Source organism: Sceloporus occidentalis, unplaced genomic scaffold (assembly GCF_023333645.1).
Source record: "Sceloporus occidentalis isolate IW3139 unplaced genomic scaffold, rSceOcc1.0.p SCAF_6, whole genome shotgun sequence".
In the NCBI taxonomy this organism is placed as follows: domain Eukaryota; kingdom Metazoa; phylum Chordata; class Lepidosauria; order Squamata; family Phrynosomatidae; genus Sceloporus; species Sceloporus occidentalis.
This window is the reverse complement of record NW_028316986.1, coordinates 125,001,139-125,024,632: the sequence shown is the minus strand read 5'-3', so window position 1 is coordinate 125,024,632 and position 23,494 is coordinate 125,001,139. Positions and strand designations below refer to the sequence as shown.

At 40.1% G+C, this 23,494-nt stretch overlaps 1 protein-coding gene across 1 annotated transcript; it reads right to left on the bottom strand.

The window, feature by feature from the left end:
• Positions 1–4,458: 4,458 nt before the first annotated feature.
• CDC50A (cell division cycle 50 P4-ATPase accessory subunit A) lies at positions 4,459–23,037 on the bottom strand. Its single transcript, XM_089530903.1, has 7 exons — positions 22,524–23,037; positions 14,388–14,501; positions 12,598–12,705; positions 10,371–10,458; positions 9,404–9,553; positions 8,045–8,251; positions 4,459–5,782 (listed from the first exon to the last, which is right to left on the bottom strand). The coding sequence occupies exons 1-7, from the start codon at positions 22,821–22,823 to the stop codon at positions 5,589–5,591; spliced, it is 1,161 nt and encodes a 386-aa protein (XP_089387029.1). The 5' UTR covers positions 22,824–23,037; the 3' UTR covers positions 4,459–5,588.
• Positions 23,038–23,494: the final 457 nt, after the last annotated feature.

The window sequence follows — 23,494 nt, the reverse complement described above, 5'->3', positions numbered from 1 at the left end:
TTTAAGTCAGCAGTGTAAATCAGAAATAAACTATGGTTAGTTAGACCCCAAATCCTGGTAAATAGCCAGGTCTTAATTCTGTGATCCCTAGGGGTAGTGTCAGAACCTGTTGGGTTGCCAGAGAGAGCAATGCATCACTGAGGTATCCTTCCTATCCTCACATAGTGCACTGCTTCTAAAAACAGGATCACAGGAGTCACTTGTGTGTTTAATTTTGTTGCCGGTCTGTTGCAGAAAGTCCTTTAGCACCTTAAAAACTACCCAGTTTCCTGAGTGATGGCCTTTTCTGAGTCAGAAATTCCATCATCAGAAGCAGAAGTAGAATCCTCAGGTGACCAATATGTATTTTGCTTGTTGTTGTGTGCCTTCAAGTCATTTCTAACTTATGGAGACCCTAAGGCAAAGCTTTAAAAAAATTTGGCATGTTTGAAGCTTTACCATTGCCACCCTCTGAGGCCGAGAGAGTATGACTTGCCCAAGGTCACCCAGTGGGTTTCCATGTCTGAGTGGGGATTCGAACCCTGGTCTCTGGAGTCACAGTCCATCACTCAAACCATTACACCACACTGGCTCTCCTAATATATGCACATGTAAAGGAGGCAGAAAAGAAAGAGAAACGTCTGACATCACACAGGTTGAGTCTCCCTTCTTCAAAATGCTTGGGACCAGACGTGTTTTGGATTTTAAAGCAATTTGAAATATTGCATATACATAATGAAGTATCTTGGAGATGGGACCCACATCCAAACATGAAATTCATTTATCTTTTGTATACACCTCATAAACATAGCCTGAAGATAACTTTGGACATGAAACAGTTTGTACACACCAAACCATCAGAAAGCAAAGGTGTCACTATCTCAGCTACCCATGTGGACAATTTTGGAGTTATTTCAGATTTCAGAATTCTGAATAAGAATACTGAACCTGTACTAAGCAAAAAGTAGTCTGTGACAAATGGAAAAATTAATGGTGTACAAAATAAAGGACATTTGCAACAACAGTATATGGTGCTCACATGCCCTTGCTAGCACTGATGAATTTAATCAATAGTTGTAATAGGACAGGAAAACACCATCCTGATTCATGACAAAATTGAATCAAGTATCCTGAGAAATCAATCCTTCTTCCATTTGATGCTATAGACTCCCATGAAATCTATTTGTAGGGAAATGTAGGGATTTGAGCCTTGGTTTGTAAGGTTCTCCTTGCAATCACACCAGAAATACTTTGAAAATGAAGTGATTGCTTCACTAATGTCTTGCTGAAACAGGGTGACCAGATGTCACAACCACAAAGGAGAAGGGAGCTCAAAATGTAGGACATTCAAGAAAAATATAGGGCACAACTAAATAAAAGCTTGAAACATTCATATAAATGTAAATGCATGCTTCTTAAGTCATCTTCAGAATGCAAGGCATTTTAAAACTGCTCTTGGCCAGAAGGTTGAAATGTAGATCATGTCCTAGAAAAGGATGGCATCTGGTCACCCTGAGCTGAAATCTGTACTTTCTTCACTGCCTGAAATTTCCTGAAAAGTGAAATATAAAACCAACTTCCCCATAAGCTTGTTACAAAACAACTGGATTTACAGGCAAATTATTTAAGATGTGAATCAGGAAGTGCATTACAAAATAAAAAACAATAAAAACACCATGCAGGCTTTTAATCAATAGTTGCAAGGGCTAAATATGCAGCACAGCTTTTATGGGATATTTTGTATTTATTTTTAATTCACTTGCAAGATGCCCTAAGCACTGTGACTGCAGTTGCGGGTAAGGTACATATTTTCCTATTACAACACACAAAATTTCAAGAGCAGCTAATTAGTACTTACACAAAAGATTTATTTTATGTTGTTGAAAAAAGACAGAATTCAGGTATGTGATAATGGGCAATTCAGGAACAAATAATTAATTTAGACATGATGTATAGACATGGTTTCAGGGCCAAAGCTTGGGTTTGTACTACTGCTCTAAAAGGAAATAATTTGTAAAGTGTTACTCCAATCCTGAGCTTTCTCCCTTCTCTCTATACAGTATATATATCTTACTGATATGAGTTTAAGACAAGAACTGAACTGGATTTTTATAATACTAATTTTCACAAAAATATATGTACATAGATGAATAGCTGAGAATCACTGGGAAGTGTAAAGAGTAGTACTTTGAACTATAGTAACATTTGTTTATTCATTCATTCAAAGTATTTCTGTATCCCCTCCCAGGCCACAAGGGCCCACAAGGCAATCAAACATTAAAACAATAAAAACATAAAAATAGTTTTAAACACATAATGCTCTTTTCAAAACTCAAAAGCAGTCTAAAAACAATCCTAGAATCCATGCAGAACAACCCTGTTTTGAATTCAAAGAGAGAGAAGGAAAAAACTATGGCTAAACTATGGATCAGACATGCCTCAGAAAACTACAAATCTCAGGATTCTTGTTCCAGACCTCTTACAGAGCTGGTTCTATCAGAACAAGGAGCAGGGAGCACTGAAAATAACTTACTTCCATTTTCTAATAATTTGGCACGATTAACATTAAAACAAGGCATTTAGGCAAGAAATTATCTCCCACTATAAGAAGAGCAATAACTTACCAATGCAATGCACATTCCTCTTTACAAACAACACAGTCTTTCATTCTTGGCCATTAATACTGAGGTTATATCTATTTTAAAAATGGCATGTGGTAAAACAGGACATGGGTGGCAAGATACCCAAATGACAAACGTAAATCAGCTCTTTAGCCAAACCCTAATGATGGACTGATGGTAGTACCACACCTCATTTGTCCTAGCTGTTTTATAAAAACAGTTTACAGTACATAACTGCTTTTGCAAAATGATAGTTCTATGAGAAGTCAGCTGCTGGGAAACCTCTATCTAGTTTTTCTTCATTCACTTTATGGTTAAGAGGTTAAGTCATAGGCTTGATATATAAGTTTTTTAAATCTCTGGATAAAGATCAGTTAGAAAATTTAACACATCATAAGTTGATCATGAGTCAGCAGTGTGATGCTGCTGCCCAGAGGGCAAATGCACTCTTAGCCTATCTTAACAGAAGAATAAAAGGATAATTTCCAAGTCAAGGGAAGGAATAGTCCCACTCTGTTCGGCACCAGTCAGGAGTACTGTGCTCATTTTAAGAATGATATAGACAAGTTGGAGCCAGTTCAGAGTAGGGCAATGAGAATAAAATGTATGGAGAACAAAACATATGAAGAAGGTTGAAGGAGCAGACCATGCTCAGCTTGATGAAGAGAAGACTGAGGGTCCCTTCCAACGCCATGATCCTATAACATTGTGAGTGCTCCAAGCCATTCAAGCTATAAAGACAGCCAGTGTGGTGCAGTGGTTTGAATGTTAGACTAGGACTCTGGAGACTCAAATCCCCACTCAGCCACAGAAGTCCACTGGGTGACCTTGGGCAACTCACACTCTCTCAGAGGGAAGTAAGGGCAAACCCTCTCTGAATAAATCTTGCCAAGAATACCCCAGGATAGGATCACCTTAGGGTTGCCATAAGTTGGAAATGACTTGAAAGCATACCACAACAGAAACAACAACTACCACCACCCAAGGCTTCTAGAATTTACTTTATGTTACTACTTGTAGTCATAAATACGAAGCTGGCAGAATTAAAAAAGTGATGCTTGAATTGTTCATTTGGGTAACCCAGTGGAGAACTGAGGTACAGAATGGGTCCTCACCTTGTATCACTAATTTCAAGGGGAAAACATCCAAGAAAGCAAATTTGGTATCTCTTATATTAGAAGTAAGAAGGTAAGAAGGGAAGCAATTTAGTTAAAAATATGTCAAGTCCAAAAAATTGCAGCATTTTATCAAGCAGTCAAACCAGTTTGTTTTGTTATTCTATCCTTTCCATTAAAAATTTAAGCAGAACACGTCATCTCATTTTTCACTCTAGCACCCAAAGAGGACATATAATTCATATGCATGTCCTGGACAATTAAGTTAGACGCTCCCTGATAAGTATTCATGAAGCCCTAGAAATATTGGCCTTCATATTTGCACAATATGGTGAATGTGTCAGTTCCATGGGGGGGGGGGTACTATAATTGTGAAAGAAAAGTGTTTAAGTCGATAACGCCAACCATCTACTATTTATTCTGTAGTGCCACCATGATACTTCTGCTTCAGACTCCTTACACAGTTGTTTCCATACTCATTTTTACTGTATTCCTGATTTTCAAATTATTCTATATATAAAATGATGTAATGACTCTTAGGGTCTAAAGTGCCTGTTATTATTAACCTTTATTTATAAAGCGCTGTAAATTTACACAGCGCTGTACATACAATAGTGCCTGTGTACTAATCTATATTGGGAAGTTTTGAGCTCCTGTTCTCTTGACTAACTTTTCTGTCCTCTGGATTGCCATCCAAAATTGAGCTACTTTAAAAAAAGCCACACACACATTTTTGCTAATGATATTTTCATAAACAAAAACAGATTTATTCAATAGCAAATATTCAGACAAACCAGTTTCAAATAATATAATCTCCATGTACATAGCAATACAACATGTACAATTTTATTATCAGTGAGTGGGTTTCTTAAAATCTGGACAGATTTGATTGAAAATCTGCAAGATGCAAAAGTCCCCACTTATGCCACCACAGCGATTTTATTGCTTGCTTTTTATTAGCAAGCTAAGTTACATCTGAGGAGCAAAGGAACTTAAGGAGCTGGAAAACTCTTAGAAGTTTAATGCTTCTTCTGAATTAGGAATAAATGATGAATTGTGGACACACCTTGCTTTGAATCAAAGGAGACAATTTCAGTACTTGACACACGGTTGTGCCTAGCTTTCAAAATAAAGTCTCCCCAATTCTGCAGAAGACATGCTATGAGATTTGAACAACACAAGGTGCTGGGTGTAAGACAAAAGCATGTACAATTTAACAAAAGAGCTTTATATATAGCAGTTACTCCCATGTGGAAAGCAGCTTTTAAGAGACACTCATCAAGAGGTAAGCTTCTTGCACAATTTCACATGCCTAGCACATTTGGTGGAAAGTGGTCTGACCTTTAAACATGTAGAATGAGCTCAATGCAGAATGATCTGTATAAGTTGAATACAGTAAGTGCGGTAGGGAGCATGAAGCCTATGCGCACAATGTCATGTGAGACAACACAGTGGACAGCTCTCTTTTTCTTCCAGTAGCACCAGCACATTCTTATATCCCCCAAACACTAACAAAGCTATTCTATCCTAAACACAATCTTGTCACACAGTCTGTACACAGTACTGACATATTACAAAGTATATGAACAAACAAGCAGCAGATGCATTAGGTGAGGGAAGACTATATGCGCATCATGGCACTTGTCCAGCAAGAGGAAAATGTCAAAAATCTGCTAACCTGCACAATTTTTATTTAAGTTAACTTTTATAGCTATTATCCTCAAGTTAGTCCATTGTAAGGGAAACAAGGCTTCAGATATACTTATGCATTCAGTGTCATGAGTAACATTTACCAGGGATAGCTTTGAAAAGCAGTGTCCATTCTGGACTGGCCTTGATGCACATGCAGTACATGTGATTTGGAGAGATGGAATTAATTGGGTATGTCCGCACTACTGTTCCTATTTCCGTATTTGTGATGTATGAATAGCAGCACTACACCGAGAAAAAAGCAGATGGAGCCAACAGTTATGTAAGCTATTCCTAAAAAGGGATTCTTGCCTCCCATCCATGAAATGGTGCTCAAGATCATCCGTTTTCTCCCATCAAAGCTGTGCACAGGATAAACTGATTCAGGTATAGGAAAAACATTCACCAATGGAGACAATAATGCTAACATCCAATCATCAAGAGAAAGGAGTGTATGTACCATCAGTGCTTTGAAATGATATTATTGGTTTCAAGATCTTATAAGTTATGGCTATTTTGTTACTCAGATTATTGGTTGGAAAAGGAATTGTGGAGGCAATTACTCCAAATCATATGGACTGGCTGTAGAAGTTACGAGAAAGAAGAAAATATGGTGTTTGGCTTGGTTTTGGGGAATTTGATCATTCATCCCATCCATTCTAGGGCTGCAAAGCAGAAATAGACCAATATCTTTTACTATGAGAAATTGTCAGTGGTTCCAACATGGTAGGGATTAAGCATAAAGATGCGTAATTAGCTTTTAAATTCAATCCTACCATTCGTCTTCTTCATGCATTACTCACATGAAGGGATACCATTTCACATTTTCATCCCCAATACTGGGATATTTGCATAGGTAGTTGGGAAATATATATGCATACATATCCATGCATGGTGAATTCTTTGAGTTATGGGAACCCAATTGTACAGAGTGTCAAAGCTCACAGAAGTCTACATAGGAATGCTTATCTGCCTGAGATGTACATGTGAGTACATAGAAAGTGTAGCTAGATGTAGCTATGCTAAGAGGAGCTATGCATTATCTGAGGTGTGGCTACAGGCACAGACCCTACCTACACAGACCTCTTTACACACTGGTAACCTAAAAGGTAAATATCCCACACCAATGTACAGTACAACCCCCATATCCACAGGGGATATGTTCTCAAACTTACCTGTTAGTGAAAATTGTGGATAATAGTGAACCTTATATTTACAATGGAAGTTGACCACAAAATTGCACTGGAGGACCTCCAGATGCCTAAGCAAACCATATTTTTCAGATGCAGGTAACTGAAACCAAAGGTACCAGTCCCGCAGATATAGTCATAGTGTAATACTTTGTACAGCAAAGGTGAACAAGTGCAGTCTGTGAAGCAATGCAGTCCCTGCAGTAGTCTCAATGCGACCCCTGCCAAGGCCTGCACTTTCCAATTTAAATCACCTAAAAAGCCCCCCTAGGGACCAAAGAGGATAATTTCATTTGGAGAAGAAAAGGACTGGAGTGGCTGTAGTGGACAAGCAACAGCAAACACATCGTACTGGATTGAGACGCAGGACAAGACTGGCCTTCTAGGGCTAGCTCCACTGATGTGGGGTCACCAGAAGGTCTCTTTTTACTGCCTGCCTATCTGGAGTGAGTGGGAGGAGCCTAACCCAAACTACAGGATGGGGGGAGGGTTTTATCTACTGGAAAAGCAGTCCCTACAGTAGTCTCAATGTGACTCCACTTTCCAATTTAAATCACCTAAAAAGCCCCCCATGCCTTCTAGGGACCAAAGAGGGTAATTTCATCTGGTCTATACATTAGATCACCTACACATATACTTTGAGGCTGGGAGAGGAGCTTTTTCAAAACAAAAAAACAACTCCTGGGACAAAGATAGACCAAGGTTTAGTCTATGGGAAAGTGTATTTGCAGTCAGCAGCACAGTCAATACCACAGCAAGCGATATTCCCTAGTAAATATCATATTAAATAAATTAAATGTAAAATTTCATGAATTTCATCTATTTGTGATTAATGTACTTTTACAATATTAAGAATCTTCTATGTGAGTGTTGGGATAATTTTCTTTTTAATACTAATAATAACTTTAATAATATTTACTGAAATAAAGTAACTGCGACTAGTGGACATTTGGGGCCCTTTTAAACTTTGAATCTTAAGCAACGTCAGAAACATCAACAATGAGCATTTCTGCTGTTAGATCTCTTACAGTATTGGAATCTTCCTGCAAAGAAGAGGTGAAAAAACAAAAAGGTTTGAAACAGGGAGGGGAAAGTGCAACCCTTGAGTAGGTGGTCAACATGAAAAGTGGTCCTGGCCCTACACCAATTGTCCACCTTGAATTAGAGAATGGCAAGAGCTTTTATCTTTCAACAAATTAAAAAAAAAAGATTTTGGGAATGCAACATATAAGCAGCACTACCTGGAATCTTTGAATCAGCTTAGTCATCAAAGCCAACGTTTGGATCAGGAGAAATGTCATTCAAATAGTTATGTAACCCTCTTTTGGCTCTGCCTACACATTTAAAAGGAAATACATCGGCTTTTCTTTACCTGTACGTCCTGATTTACTACCTGTTTAATGACTTCAAAGTTTACTTGAAGCTTTTGGAACTTTCAAATAAAGGATACCGTAGTTTATAACCAAAGAATAGTTTCCCGCTGGCAGAGTAGGAAGTAGATTATCCTTCCTTTCTATAAGGCGATAAAGTTTACGAAATGTAGGTAGTGCTGCAGTACGCATCCACACAATGAAGTCTTCATTGATGAACCCATTGTTGTCTGGATCTGAATCTAGCAAATACACTGGTTTGGGCCAGTTGACAGGTTTTGATGTGCCTTAAAAAAGGAAAAGGAAACCAAACATCAATATCTGTGGAGGCAAAGCATACACCTAGGCAAAAAGCTGTTTTCAGCTGTAAGAAGCCCGCAGACCCCACTCAAACTCCAAGCTCCCTTACTGCTCCAACTTTTTTTAAAAAAACAACAGCTTGTAGCTATACCAAGAAGAAAAGGGAGAGGGATTATATGCACACAACAGTGGGAATCCTACTAGTGACATATGCAGAACTAGCACCAACCTAGATAAACTTGTTTTTACGGTAGCTTGGCAGGAGCAATTCACAACCTCTATCCTCTTCCTCTAGCAGCCCCTCTCCACAATCATTTTATGGAGAGTGAGATACATTGGAAAAACATCAGGCTATGGATGCAGAACAACAAAAGCATCCTCAAGCAACTCCTGGGCTCTTCCCAAGGTGCCACTGGATAGTACTGTTCTGGTTCTGGCTCTCAGAAAACAGTCAGATACTTCTCTGACTACCTCCACTCTCCCTAGTCACTAAATGTCCCTGCAAAGTGGAACCAGCAGAAGGAAACTCTTGCGGTGGGGAGAAATGGAATTGTGGCACAGTTCCACCTAGGTGAAACCTGATGTTGTGTTTCCTGTTATAGGATGTCAGCCAATGTTTGTGTAGCTTATTCCCTAAAAGTGTTTGCAAGGAGTAAAATACTATGTCCAGTATCATTTACTGGTTACCTTAACTTTTAATGTCTTCCACTAAACAATATTGAACAATTGGTCGAAGTACCAGAGTAAAAAGGGAAAAATATGGCTGCAATGAGAAATGAATGTATCAGAAGAGCTACTGTGAAAGAATTTAAAAATAACCCAAAGAACAGCAATTTTAAGAATACAGAAGTGAAAAAAACCAGTCAGTCAAGCAAAGCACCTAAAAATCATGCATGCAAAGCTATAAACACCCTTAGACAATTTTCTCCTCTGCAACCTCTATTTCTCAAGACTGCATGCTTTCTATTTAAGATTCAATGAAGTGTTCCTCCTTTCCTTCAAAGCAAAAAACAAGTTCAGTTCAGACTTCAGCTTCCAAAAAGATACCCTCCCAAGACTTATTTGAGAGAAAAATCAAAATCTGAACCTTTAAATTGTGCTATCCACATCCTGAATAATAGTCCACAATGATATCTTACCATGGAAAAGTGCAGTCAAGTTTTTTGTATCTCCCATAGGATTCCTGAATTTAACATTTTTGTCTGTCCACCAAGCAATTCCCTTTTTAGTCAGATGAATAAGTATAGGGTTTGTTTCGTTAGGCTCAATACGATACAATGTCAGTGTATCTAGAAGGAAAAATGAGTAACAGTTCATCACTTTCAACATTCCTTTTCATGCTTTAACTGAATTCTATCACTTGCAGAAGCTAAGTGTTGCTATTTCTCCATCTAATTTCTAGATGTAAACCCTGTTTCATGATAGTTACTGTGATTGTAGGGACATGAGGCTTCAAAGCACAGACATAATATGCAGATCTGTGAAGAACAGTTATTTGCCTATTTTTTTCTTTTTTAAAAAAGAACAACCCAAACAAGACAAAAGTTACAGTTACAGATTGTAAACTATTAATAACCCTCCTTACTATCTGAGGTCCTCTGCTATCTGAGGTCCTCTACTATATGAGGAGGAAGAAGTATTGTGCAGACTCCAACTTCATGGGCTAACAGTAATAAAACAAACTACAGGATTTGGGGGTCTTATCTACCGGGAAATTGCCTATATTGCTTGGAGTGGCTCTCCAAATTTTCAGACAGGTCCAGTGAATGGTATATGTCTTCCCCATCCATACCTGGAGATGTCAAAGAATGAACCTGCCACCTTCTGCATGTGCTCTACCACTTGACCAGCAACTATCTGCTGTCACTAAGTGTGAGGTGTTAAAGTGTTAAATTATTCTACCTGTTGTGGGTACAGAGTCAAGGTCACCACTGAAAACTACCTAAGGAAAACTAAACATATTTCTGTTTGGTAGAGTTCCTCAGGCAATGTGAAGGCAGAAACAAGCAAGGATATATGTCTGGATTTGATAAGTTTGCACTTATTTAAGCCTAGTGCAAGCCTGGAGCTCAGTGTTATTTCGTAACATACTTAACAAAAACATACCATTGAACATGCTGTTGGCAATAGCTCCGCAAGGAGCGACAGGTTTTCCTTCACTGGTGCGGTAAGGTTCACACTCCTTACTGGGGTTCTGATTGATTGAAATGGAAAAAAGAGGGGGACAAAGGGAGGGAGGGTGGGAGAAAATTTTCATTTTGATCACATAAAAGCAAAACTGGCCAGAATCTACACATATTAGGCTGTTTAACCAATACTGCAACAGCTCCTCCTCTTCTGTTCATGTTTATAAGAACAACCACAGGAGAGACTCACTTGGCTAACAGCTCTACAATGTTTATTCAACAGTAATCAATTTTAGAAGTTCTCATTTTATGGCATAATTGTAGCTACCAAAGAAGAAGCTAACATATTCTCTACTACAATTACACAATCTGTGAATTAGAATAGTTTTAGGGGGAAAGACTGAAAACACAGGAAAGGAAGGTTTTAACAGTCTGAAAAGTATGTCAAGTTAGTCTCTCTAACAGTATGTCAGACAACTAATAGACTGAGCTTAGTTTGCGATTACAACAAATTTGTGTGTTGCTGTTTGACTATCAATAACCAAAATAAGAGTAACACAGAGAGATTATAGCTCCTGATAAAAGTTGAAGTTGTTTCTGATACATTTAGAAAGACAAATTTTTTGTAACCAGCAACAGTATTATTTTACTATGTGAAATTTATAGATACAACGTAGAATTATCTTGCATCTTAGGAAAAAGTGCCCCTACTACAAGCACACACAACATATATCCAAGGCCAAAATGGTTTTGTTTGGTTTTATTTTGCACTAGAGAAAGAGATTAAGGTTAGAATTGTGTTCCTCCATGTTTATTTTGCTATCTTTTCATGGCTGCTTCATGCTATTTAATTCTTGTCTTCCTTTCAGAGAGGTATGTAGAATAGCCTTTTACAACGAATCTCTTCCCTGTATAATAATTAACAACTCAATACTAAAAATAAACAGTGTCAAAATACAATCCACCAGATATAGCACAACTTCCTGCTTAAACACAACCAGGAATTCATTTGAACGATCATACTCCACTTTTCCATTTTAAAAGTCTAACTCAAGGCAACTAGCAATAAAAAATATCAAAAATGCAAACAAAAATTTAATATGAAAAGAAGCATTAATAAAAACACATCTCACAATATCTTTCAAAAAGCTATTAGCTGAAGCCATTTTAAAACTGCTTCTATAAATCTTTCACCAGCTTAATGAAAAAAAGGCTTAGATACTTAGCTAACCTTAAAATGGTCCAATTTTTTTTCATCAGATGCCAAAAGAAACAACCAATTATTACCAGCCAACCTCAGCATACAAGAAAGAGTACATTCAAACACTCATATGGAGAATGTACTTAAAATTAATAGCACACACTTTAAGAACAGAGGCAGACCAGATTGCTCTGATGAATGTGCAAAGAAGCTATTTGAAACAATTTCTTCATACCAAAGTAGAGAAATATTAATGGAATAATAAAAGAGATACTTTTGTTCATAGCAACCCAATTGGCTGCTGCTGTTTTTTTTTTTTTTTTTTTTTTTGTTTGTTAAGGCTGGCAAAAAGTTATTTTTACACTTAGGTTGTTAATTATTATTATTATTATTTTAACAATACATCCTGCTTTTCTCATGACTGAGAATCAAAGCATAAATTAAAACAGAGCAGTTCAAACAGTATGAAGTACAAAAGTAAAACAAAAGCATTAAACAGTAACTTCAATAAAATAATTAAAACACTTAAAAATTAACTGGATGCACATGGTTGAACTCTTCAATGGGAGCATCCTATCCACTATAGATTGCTCCTTATAAAATCTCTTTGAAAGGTCAGAAAATACTGAACAGGATGAACAGGAATACCCGCCTGATCTGGAGCAATTTCCCTTTCACCTAGAAATCCCTCAAGCTATAAAAGAGGAGCCCTCACCCCTTTAGAGGGACAGCAGTGAGTCAGAGACACTAGGAAGAATCCCTTTCTACAAGTTCTCTGTGCACTGCTTAGGATCCAAGTTATACAAATGAGGAAACTACCTAGATTTATTTAAACAGTAGAGGAGCACCAGGTAGGGTGGGCAAGCAGGAAAGTCTGGGAAGTATCCACCTATGGAAACATTTTTAAAAAATGTTCAATTTTATCTATATAATTTACTCTGACATTCTAAAAGCCATCAGGAGTGCTAAAAGCTAAAGACATGAGATAAATAAATAATTTACTTACAAATAAGGAACTATTATCTCCATTTAGCTGGCTATCGTCCCGAGACTTCACATAGCGCCGGTGGTTTTGATAGAAATTGGATAGTCCATAATACATGAACACATTGCTCTGCAAATCAAAACAAAATGCTATTTTTTCCAATGTACAATCCTTCATATACCAGGCTGCTTCAAATAAAAAAGCAGCCCTACTGATATGCTACAAAAACCCATGGCCTTGGGGACCCCTCCTGGCTTTACCGAAGTGGCAGCTTCCTCCTCAGGAGGAGACTGCAGCAAAGGAGAAGAGCCAACACACCCTTTTGCCCACCACAGTCTCCCCTGTAGCTCCCCCTTGCACTAGGTGACACCATGGATGGGGATGCTTAATTTTCTATGCAGAGGCACAGACCACAACCTATGCACATTTATTAGCCTTGGAAAAGCCAACATTAATCAAACAGAGGGAGCGTGGTTACGGCTCCGGGCACAGTGAAGAACAGGCTTCAAGATATCTGTTTGCTTTGTCAAATGTGACCTTAGACAATTCATATTTAAAATACTTCTACACTGACTTTTTAAAAGCCAAGTTTAAAAGATGCATTTAAACATCTACCAGCGCTAGGGGACTGCAATCCAGAGTTTAAAACCAACACTGATGTAGTTTTTCCCATGTGCCCATTCCTAGGAAAGTCAGATCTGGCTGGTGTGGTACTGGCCTTGGTTACATCATGCTTTGGATTTCTGTAACACACTCTATATGGAGCCGCCTTTGAAAAAGTGCTCAGAAATTTCAGTTGACACAAACAGCGGCAGCCAGGTTGTTAACTGGAGCTGGCTAAAGGGAGCATAAAACTCCCTTGCTATAACAGCTCCATTAGCTGGCAGTCTGTTTCCGGGCACAATTCAAAGTGCTGGTTTTGACCTATAAAGCCCTATATGGCTTGGGTCCAGGTTATTTGAAAAACCATATCTCCCTTTATGAACCCCCATTAGAGGGCTAAGGTTGTTCAGAAAGACACTTCTCTCTGTCTCATCACCGTCTCAGACTCTTTGGGTGGGAACAAGGGAAAGGGGCTTCTTGGTAGCTGCTCCTAGACTCTGGAACTCCCTCCCTGCTCTCCATCCCTGCTCTCCTTTTGGCAGCAGGTTAAAAACTTTTTATACCATCAGGCTTTTTCAATCTGATGAGGGTTTGACTTTTAAATGCTGTGCAATTCAGATATCAAGCTTTGCAAATATTTTTCAATACATTTTAATCTTCCTAATGTGTAATGTTTATAAATTGCTTGTTTTTTAACTTTATACCTTTCTAAAGCTTTTGCATTGTTTTATATTTCTACTGTTTTAAATTTGTTGTTACCCATCACTAGGAAAAAGGTAGGGTAACAACAAACCAATAATATGCCAACAAAAGGGCTCCTACAAGTGGGAGGGAGTCTCTAAGGATTTTCTACTGCTGATTTCTAAAAATGGGATATTAGAAGAAGAAAAAAGAAAGGCTCTCTAATCCTTGACAAACTGAACATGTGCAACCCAGGTTTAATTCCTAAGGGGTTTTCTTCTTTAGAAAAAGCTTGCCATAAAATGTCATTCCACCATATTTCAGAGATAGGTAGAACAAGTGAGTAAATCAGGAACTGGGTAAACTTTGTGGTGCCAGATAAACTAATTAAAAACAGAGCATACAACAAGGATTTGTTTAGGAAAGAAAAGAGATATAGAACATCATCAAATAAGGTGTTGTGTAGAAGTGCAGAAACAGAGCCACTTCATACTGTAATATATGCATGCACACATACAGTAACATACCTCAAAAGGATGATCCAATGTGAAGTAAATTGTACACTGGCAAGGTGTGCTGTTCCAGGACACATTTAAACATTTATGACAGGGACTGTTTGGTTCTACTCCTGTATAATCAATCTGCAAAATAAAAGGGGGACAGAGAGAGATGATCATAAGCCACAACACACACAGAAGCATTTTATCACTGATACTCCAACTGGCAACTATCATAGTAAGTTATTAACTCATCAAATGGGGAATATACTTTGAAGATTAGGCAGAAAAAGACTCTATGGCACAGTGGCGTCTGGGCTATATTGTACTTTATGGCATTTCAAAAGCTCTGTCTTACATTTCTATTGAAGTCATCCCGAAATTTTGTTCTGGTGAGTCCCAGTCCTTTGATATTGTATTTTACATTACCTTATTTTTATTACTTAAACTGCCACTGTAATTCTTGTAAACCATTTCTTGTTATGTATATGATGAAACAATAACAAACGTTTTCAAACAGAAAATAACAAACATTATTGTAGAGGCAAGATCCAAAAAACCCAGACACATGCTTAAAATGACTCCTGTATGTGCATGCAGTACATTACTTGTTGGTTTTCCTTCCAAGCACCAGTCCTTCCATGTGTTATTGGGTGTCACTCTGGAAGGTGTTAAGGTTCTTCAGAAGAGTATGACAGTGTAGTGGGATGCATCAAAGAGACAGTGAGCTGGGGTTTGCAACTTGATAAGGCACTAAAACTCCCTGACTAAGAACTTTATATATCTCTCCCTAAAATTCAAATCCCCAGATGCCACAGTACATTGCCATGGCAGTTAAAGTGGAATCGTAACACTGTAAGTACCATGAAAGGTTCCCAATCCTCTTGCAAAAACCAGCCCCTCCACTGCACATTGCATCTCAGTTCAAAATAACAGACAGCCCGGGTATCTCACTAAATATTCTTGCTGACTTCAGCATGCATCTGCAGAGGTTCTAGGAAATGAAGTCCCATGGAAATCTGTTTGGACTCCTCCCAGGCTACTCACAACATACTATAGATCTGTTAATATCCACGGCTGTCTGATCTAAACTTTACAGTCTAACATTATATAAAATCTCCAGGAGACTAGAATGAGTCCTAATACCACTTCTTTCATCTAGATATGGGAGCAGTATAAAAATCCTTCTTATTTCTCACACCAGGAAAGGTGGCACTGCAGAGTTTTTGAATCAAGCCTTTCCAGTTTTGGTTGCAACCAAAACTACAAGACACTACAGTGACAGGGACCTTGAGTACATCTCATTCAATACTGTTGTTGACACAGAGAAATCCAAATTAATGTGTAGCAATATTTATGCTCTAGTACATATAGAAGTTCTCCTAATCTTTTAAATTGGTTTTGTGACAACTAAAAAAACTCATTTTGGATATGTTTTAATGTGATCAAGATATATTTAGTGTGTTCAAGAGATAAAATCATGTTTAGACATTTCATACAAGATGCTCTTTTGTGAAGAATACCTCTTGTTCCAATCATTGACATCATTTGTTTTCTGAGACTGAAACTGCAGCTCACCAGATTTTCTAGAAAGCTCTGAGCATGATCACAAAGATTCCACCCAAGAGGCCAAACAATCTGGATGCTCCTGGCTTAAACAAGTCACATGAACATGCTTACACTAAGATGGTTATTTCTGGACTGTTGCTTTAAAACAACAGAAACTACAAGTGTTCACACTCAGAAGTAATCTCAAGAGGTATCTGTAACCTTTCTGCTTCACCATTTCTTTTGGAAAGAGAACTTCACTTTTGTCTTAATATGTGAATAATATCCAGGATAAAAGATTAAAAGATGTTAGTGGAGAATACAGAACTGCATAAACAAGCTTAATCAAGTGTAAAAGGGCAATCTTAAGTTGCAAGTCAAGTATACACCATTTAGACACTGTTGAAATTTATACTGAATACACAATTTAAAACTTTTGTATTTGCCCCACTTTGCATTGTAAATAGTTTTAGCAGAATGGACTTAAACCATAATATTTTGGGCACTAGCAAGATGAAAAGAAGCCTGCATCTCTCACTGTATAGGCTGTTGCAATTTTGCCCTAATGAAAAGCTGAATAGCTGCTGTTAGAAACAGTAGAGGAGCAACCTATTCAGTATTGACAGATTGAGAGAAGTGCTTTGTGTCCTTATGCATGGAAACAAAGGTGCTTATTTTTAGAAGCGATTAGCACAACACAGTGCATCAGGAGGACAAAAAGAACACTGCAACCTTGTTTTTGGATTTTTAAAGTAGTTCAAAGATTGACTAAATGAGACATTCATTTTAATATGAAACATTCATTTTTAATACAAGATGAATGTGAAGAATTAGTTCAATAATACTATTATTTTAACTGTCTCATGTTATCCTGGATCTGGTGGAAAGCAGTTCTTCCAACTCCCCCAGAACCGACATCTCATCCACTTCCCTAAAACTGAACAGCTCATCCAGTCTGTTTCTAAAATGTTTAAAATTTGAGCTAGGGAGATTACATACATAAAAGAAACATTCAGTACCTTTAAAAGCCTTGAGATTATAAATTCAAGCGTATAGCCATGCTAGTCTATAGAATCAGTATGTAGAGAGATCTTGTAGCACCATTGAGACTAAAAGAAAGAAGTTGGCAGTATGAGCTTTCGTAGACTTCAGTCTACTTCACCAAAAGCATCTGAGGAAGTACCGTAGACTGAAGTCTACAAAAGCTCATGCTGCCAACTTCTTTCTTTGAGTTAGTCTCAAAGGTACTACAAGATTTCTCTACATACTTGAGGTTATAGTTCCATAACTTTTCTGAAATCCAAAATATTATCTGTGTGTTGATATGCAGCAATAATCTGTATAAACTATGACTACACTCCTGTTTAGATTTATGCTTGCCATAACAGTACTTAATTATATACACAGTACCGACAATAGATTTTTTAAAACAATGTATTCATCATCTCTGAAGTTGCCATCTGCAGATGCTGGTGAAGCATCAGGAATAAACTCTTCCAGAACCTGAAAACCTCACAAAAAACAATGTGTTCAGGATTTAGCCCAAGCCATAAATCACACACTGACCTCAAATACTGGAATCAGTCAAACGCCACCTAGCAGAAATCTTAACTCCTGTATTCTACTTCTACCTTAACATATCAATTATAGTTTCAGAAACATATTAAGAATCTGGAAGAAACGAGGTAATAAAATGCCTGGTATACATTTAAACCCAGACAGTTCCCAAGGGCTTTACTGAAAATATCTCCTGGTATACTTGCCTAATGTTTTAGTGCATCTTATTGATTAACACTATGATAATGGTCACACACACAAAAATCAATGATTGTTATAAGTTCTCACTGTATGCAGCATCACGTAAGGCTACTGCCCTGTGCATGATGCTGAACTCTGCACACAGAAGCATCAAGGCCATAGAATTCAGTTGACAAATGCTGAATACATGTAACCAAACTTCTTTTAAGCAGACTATGTACAGCAAGGATGGGGAATATGTGTCCCTCCAATATAGTTGGACTGCACGTCTCATGAACCCTCAACCTGAGTTATCTGGTTAGGGCTGCTGTGATCTGCAACAGCAATACATGGAAAGACACACACACTCCCCTTCTCTGGCACACAGCAGCTAGACTGATAAGTCCCTTTACATAGTTATGATCACAGTTGATCTTTAATCACCACCCGCAACCTGCATTTGATCAAGTCGTTTCTCATCCTATCATTAAAAATTTCTCTCCAAGAAAACATACTTGAGAACGTGGGTCATAATCTAATGGAAAACAGAAGCAAGAAGTTCCTTCTAATTGCTATAACTTATGGTTTAAAGGCTCATTCCCCATCATCCACTATACTACTGACATACCAAATTTGCTTTTAAGAATCCTACTTCCCCTTACTAAATACTGCTTAGACTTCAAGTCATCTTCACAATTCTAAAAATTAGAATCCTTGCGAATAAGGCCACTTTCTCCATAGCTCTCCACAGGGAGGTAAATCCGTTGAAAATCGGAAATAAGCCCACCGAGAAAAACGGAGTTCCCCAAAAGTTAATTTAACATCCTGCTACCCATTTAATGCTCACATAACTTAGATCAGAGGATTATGATTATGAGATTTAGCCCCAAAGGTATAGTCTTGTTAATGTCATTCTTGTATTCTTTGGTTACAATTACTTTCCCAACCACTGTGCCCGAAGATATACAAGGAACACACCCAGAAGATGGGGAAAGCAAATAATGAATATGAAACTCTATATATGCTCTTCAGATTACATAGATCTCACTATGAAAAATTAGTCTCACATACAGCTTTGAAGACTAACATATCCCTATTTTTCTGCATAATAAAGGACTTCCCAACAACTGGAGAATATCTGCAAAAATAGCAAAGAGATGCTTTGGATATTGCTCTGGCACAACTGTGCATGTTTGTTCATATTACCTAAAGGGTTAAGTGCAAAATTAGCACACAATTCCAATACACCAGGTATGCAAAATCCACATAACATATTTTTGTACAGAGCCTTTGGGCATTAGTACATGGTGTACACGTGTATGTGTGTATGTCTGTGTGTGGGGGGGGTCCCTCTTCCTTCTTGAGTAGACAAAGGTAATTTCTGAAGCAGCCCACAAAGTAAGCTCAACTCTTTCTGTATTTGTCCAGCTTTCTGAAAGAAAGAAAATTCAAAATGTTCTTCAACAGAACAGTAGTCCAATTCAACAAGTCTTATGTGCACCTTACCTTCAAGCTTCAATCTGCTTTACCTCATGTACCACAGCTCTTTCCAATATTTTTCTTTCCTAATCAACTAAGCCTTCTGTTTCTTCAGAGTGTGGCCTTCCAGCTCCTTCCTTACCAACCTTAAAACATGTTATCCAATGCCACAAATCTAATATTTAATATTCCCACTCTATCAACATACAGCATTTACTGGTAGATGACACATGCCCCGAACGCACCAGCAGCTGCGCCAAGGCCGCGTCTTCACTGAAGAACCGGGACAAAAAGGAGTGGACAAGATCTGCTCCTTCTGCTGGCCTGGTTAAGGACTGTGGCGACATCCAGATCAGAGCTTGGGCTATGTGGTTGTTGCGGCCCTGGCGCAATCAGTGCCGGGGCAGCCACACTCTGCACTTTTCGGCCCATCTGTTTCAGGCCAAAGACTGTCAGCATCATAAGCCAGCACTAGATCAAAAATGGCCATTCTGGGATAAGAAATAATAGTCTCCAAAAAAAGAAAAGAAAAAAAAGAAGTCAGGAATGCGATGTGGAATCTTTCTTATAATTATTGAACTGTTTTCGTATTTCTACTGTTAATATATACTGTAATACCAAAAACTTACAGTGTGTGTATGCGTATATACATGCACACATTGTTATTAATTATATCTGCCTGCAGTTTTGGCTTTCATAGAAAAGCCATTTCCTCATTTTCTCTATCCGACACACATCATACCAGGGAAAAATCTGTATGAAACAAGTGATAAGAAAAAGGCTGGTTTATACAGGATGTGAGCTATTCACAAAGCCATGCAAGTGTCCTTATGCAGATGTTATACTTAAACGTATGCACCAGACACAGGTAACAGTAACACAAGGGCAGTGGCTACCACTGGCATGCAAATAAGGCTGGCATCCTAAGCAGAACGGGCCCATTCAATCCATTCTTGAATGGTGAATCAACACATAGGCAACTGACTCAATGGGTCTACTCTAGCCAGGACTAACAAAGAGGTTTAGGTCCATACATTTATTCAGGTGAGAGCTTTCCCTGCATTCGAACTCGGAAAAGTCACTTGGGTGGGACAACGATTCCCAGATTCTCCCTGACAGCACAGCTAACTGACCATTTTGGCTGAGAGTCCTTGGCACTGTCCAGCAATCTGAAAGTGCTGTAGTTTTCCAGACTCTGATCTGGACCTTGCGCAATCCAGGCAATTAGCCTGCCACTAAGCTCTCCTGCATCACCTCTGGGGCCATTAGTCCATTCAATGGCCTTCTGAACAAAATGAGTCTGGTGAGGCAAGGAAAAACCAGTCAGGCCGAGCCACATTCCTTCCCTCTGGCTCAAGGGGAGGCTGTGGGTGTATCCGCACTGCAGAATTAAACCAGTGTCACACCATTTTAATAGTCATGGCTTCATGCCCCAGCATCCTAGGTCTTGAAGTTTGGTGAGGCACCAGTGCTCACTGATAGACCAGGCTGAATATCTCACCAAACTGCAAATCCCAGGACTCTGCAGGATAGAGCCACAGCAGTTGGACTGGTATCAAACTGCATTATTTCTGCACCTTGAGATACCCTTTCCTGGGAACCCACCTCTCAACTGGCTCCCTCCCTCTCTCTTAGGGTGCATCTGCAATGCAGAATGAATGCAGTTTTTGGTCTAGGGTCCAAAATACACTGCAGAAACAATCCAGTTTGAGACTGCTTTAACTGCCTTGGCCCAATACTAAACAATCCTGGGAACTGTAGTTTGGCAATACATTTTAAGCCTTCTTAGCCAGAGGAGAAGGCCAAAGACCTTGTCAAGGTACCAATCCCAGGAGAGTGGTGTCAACCTGCGCTGTTTCTCCTGTGCAGACGCAGCCTCCTCCTCCTCCATCCATCCTGTTAGTGACAGTTGAAAAGGCAGATAGGGTCATGTTGAGCCCAGAGAGGGACGGATTATTGAGGATTCCAGGGAAGAAGTGAGTTAAAGTCCAGAAGTGAGGGACTTGAAACCAACAAAGAAATCCAAGTGAGGGAGTTTTTGTAGGGAAATATCTTGTGGGATAGAATTAGCCTGGGAGGCAGGATTATTAATTAGGCTTAGGGAAGGTATGCCAGAAGGAAGACTGTATGAGTGTCCTTGAGAACAATAATATTTGTTCTCTGAGGAGAGTGAAATAAGGAAACTGTCATTGCAACAAGGGGACCGTAGAGACAGGCCAAAATAAAAGCTGCTTCAGGTCACTTTGGAGGTATGCACCTTCCTAAACTACAAACCCCAAAATGCAACAAGAGGCAAAGACTGCATTTAAAGCAACCTAGACCTGTTTTAAGATTTTAAGATGCGTGTTTAAATGACACACGCATCTGAAGAGGCCAGAAGCTGCGCCAAAGCCTCGCTCCAGGCCTTAGGATTGGAGCATGACTTTGGCATGGCTTCTGGCCTTTTAAGACACATGCATGTATTAGACAGCATAAATACCTCCAAAGTGACCTGAAGCAGCTTTGTCTTGGCCTGTCTGTTCAGGCCCAAAGTTAAAACTGAGAAAGTAAGCTTACCACCTGAAACAAGTAAGACAAGGGCACGAAACAACAACTGCCTTATTCACACGCAATTAAGTGACTTTTGCTTGGCATATCTGTTTAATAAAGTTTGGATATCATTTCAGTAAAAGCTTGTCTGCCGTTCGAACACACATCCATGTTTCCAATATCAGTTACCTTTCAGAACCAAGATTTTTGTTAAAGGGTCTGTGTTAATTGGGCAACAGCGGTGGGGTCCAAGGCCCAAGAGTGTGTACACATTCATCTCTCCATATCTGCAGCTTTGATATTTGTGGATTTGATTATTCATGGATTTGGTCAATATGTTCTCTCTAGGAATCTCTAGGTCCTCCAGTGCAACTCTATGGTCAACTCTAACCAAAGATTCCTAGAGAATACTCTACTAGGCCTTTGTAGCTCCTCCAGGGCAGTCCCAGGGCCAGTGTCTGTTGCCCTGGAGGACCTAGAGCTTCCTAGAGAGGTGCCCTCTCAGGTGCTCTTGTTATTTCTGGTCTTCCCACATCCAGGGGGTCCTGTGCGCCCAGCCCTAGCAAATAGGGAGGGGCGAGTGTATATGCTCAATGGCCCACAGATGCTACACGGAGCGCAGTGTGGCCATTTCCCCAGTTCCTTCCTGGGCCCTTTAACAAGATTTTGGACTTCAACTCCCAGAATCCCAGAGTATTGGCCAGCATGGCCGAGGCTCCTGGGAGCTGAAGTCCAAAGGTTTGGGTGGGAGCACTGCTGAGCCCTGGATATTATGACAGTAGCCCCAAACTGTGCTCTCCATCTCCCTGAGTCCCAGGCTACTGGCCCGCGTGGCCGAGGCTCCTGGGAGATGGAGTGTGCAGCGCTCGTTACCTCGTACTCGCGGATGTTGTTGGAGGTGACGAAGATGCCGATGCCGATGGGGATGAAGATGAGGCCGATGACGAAGAAGGCGGGCAGGACGGTGCCGGCCGTGAGGATGGGCTGCCAGGCCGGGAGGCGCTGCTGCTTGAAGGCCGTGTTGTCCGGCTTGCGGCTCTTCAGGGCGGCCCCCACAGTCCCGGACACTCCGCTTCCGCCGACTCCCAGGCCGCTGCTCCCGGGGCCCGAAGGGTGTCCGTCTACCGCCGCCGTCGCCGCGGCCTCCTCCTTCGCGTTGTAGTTCATCGCCATAGAGGCGCCTTCCCGAGTCGACAGCGGCGCTGACACTGGCCGCCCCCTCCGCGCGCGACGGGGGTATAAGAGACACAGCTGCGCCTGCGCAAAGAGAGGGCCCTATCTCTGCCCCCCAAACACCGCTTGCCCTCCTTCCGGAAACAAAGGGCCCCTCCACACTGCGCAGGCGCAGCGCGCTGACGTCCTTCTCGCGCGTTCGGCCAGAGGAGAACAACCCCGGTTCCGAAGCCGCGCGTGCGTAGCAGGGGGTGCTCCACAATGCGCAGGCGTAACGCGCTGACGTCACCCTGCGCTTCCTCTATATGTGTCCCTCCCTCTCGCACATTCCACCAGAGAAGAACGCCTGTTCCGAAGCCGCGCATGCGTAGCAGGGGGTCTTCCACCCCGCCCTCTCTCCTTCCCACATTCGGCCAGAGAAGGAAACCCCTCCCCGCTCTGAAGCCGCGCATGCGTAGTAGGGATTGACCGGAGTCGAGTTTTGAGACTAACCGCCGTGGCTCAATGCCGAGGGTTTCTGGGAATTGTAGTTTTGAGCTCTAGTGCCACAGATTAAACTACATCTCCCAGGATTCCCTAGCACTGAGCCAGGGCAGCTAAAGCGGTCTCAATCTGGATCACTTCTGCAGTGTGTTTCAGACCTAGAATCCTGCCTTAGCTGACCCTACCCT

What these genes read in the sequence shown, in the direction of transcription:
- CDC50A (XM_089530903.1), bottom strand. Translation starts at nt 22,823, where the DNA reads ATGGCGATGAACTACAACGCGAAGGAGGAGGCCGCGGCGACGGCGGCG. An exon ending in ACAACATCCGCGAGTACGAG is followed by an intron (nt 14,502 to 22,523) that starts GTAACGAGCGCT and finishes TTTATTTTGCAG; the next exon opens with ATTGATTATACAGGAGTAGA. An exon ending in CATTGGATCATCCTTTTGAG is followed by an intron (nt 12,706 to 14,387) that starts GTATGTTACTGT and finishes TTTGATTTGCAG; the next exon opens with AGCAATGTGTTCATGTATTA.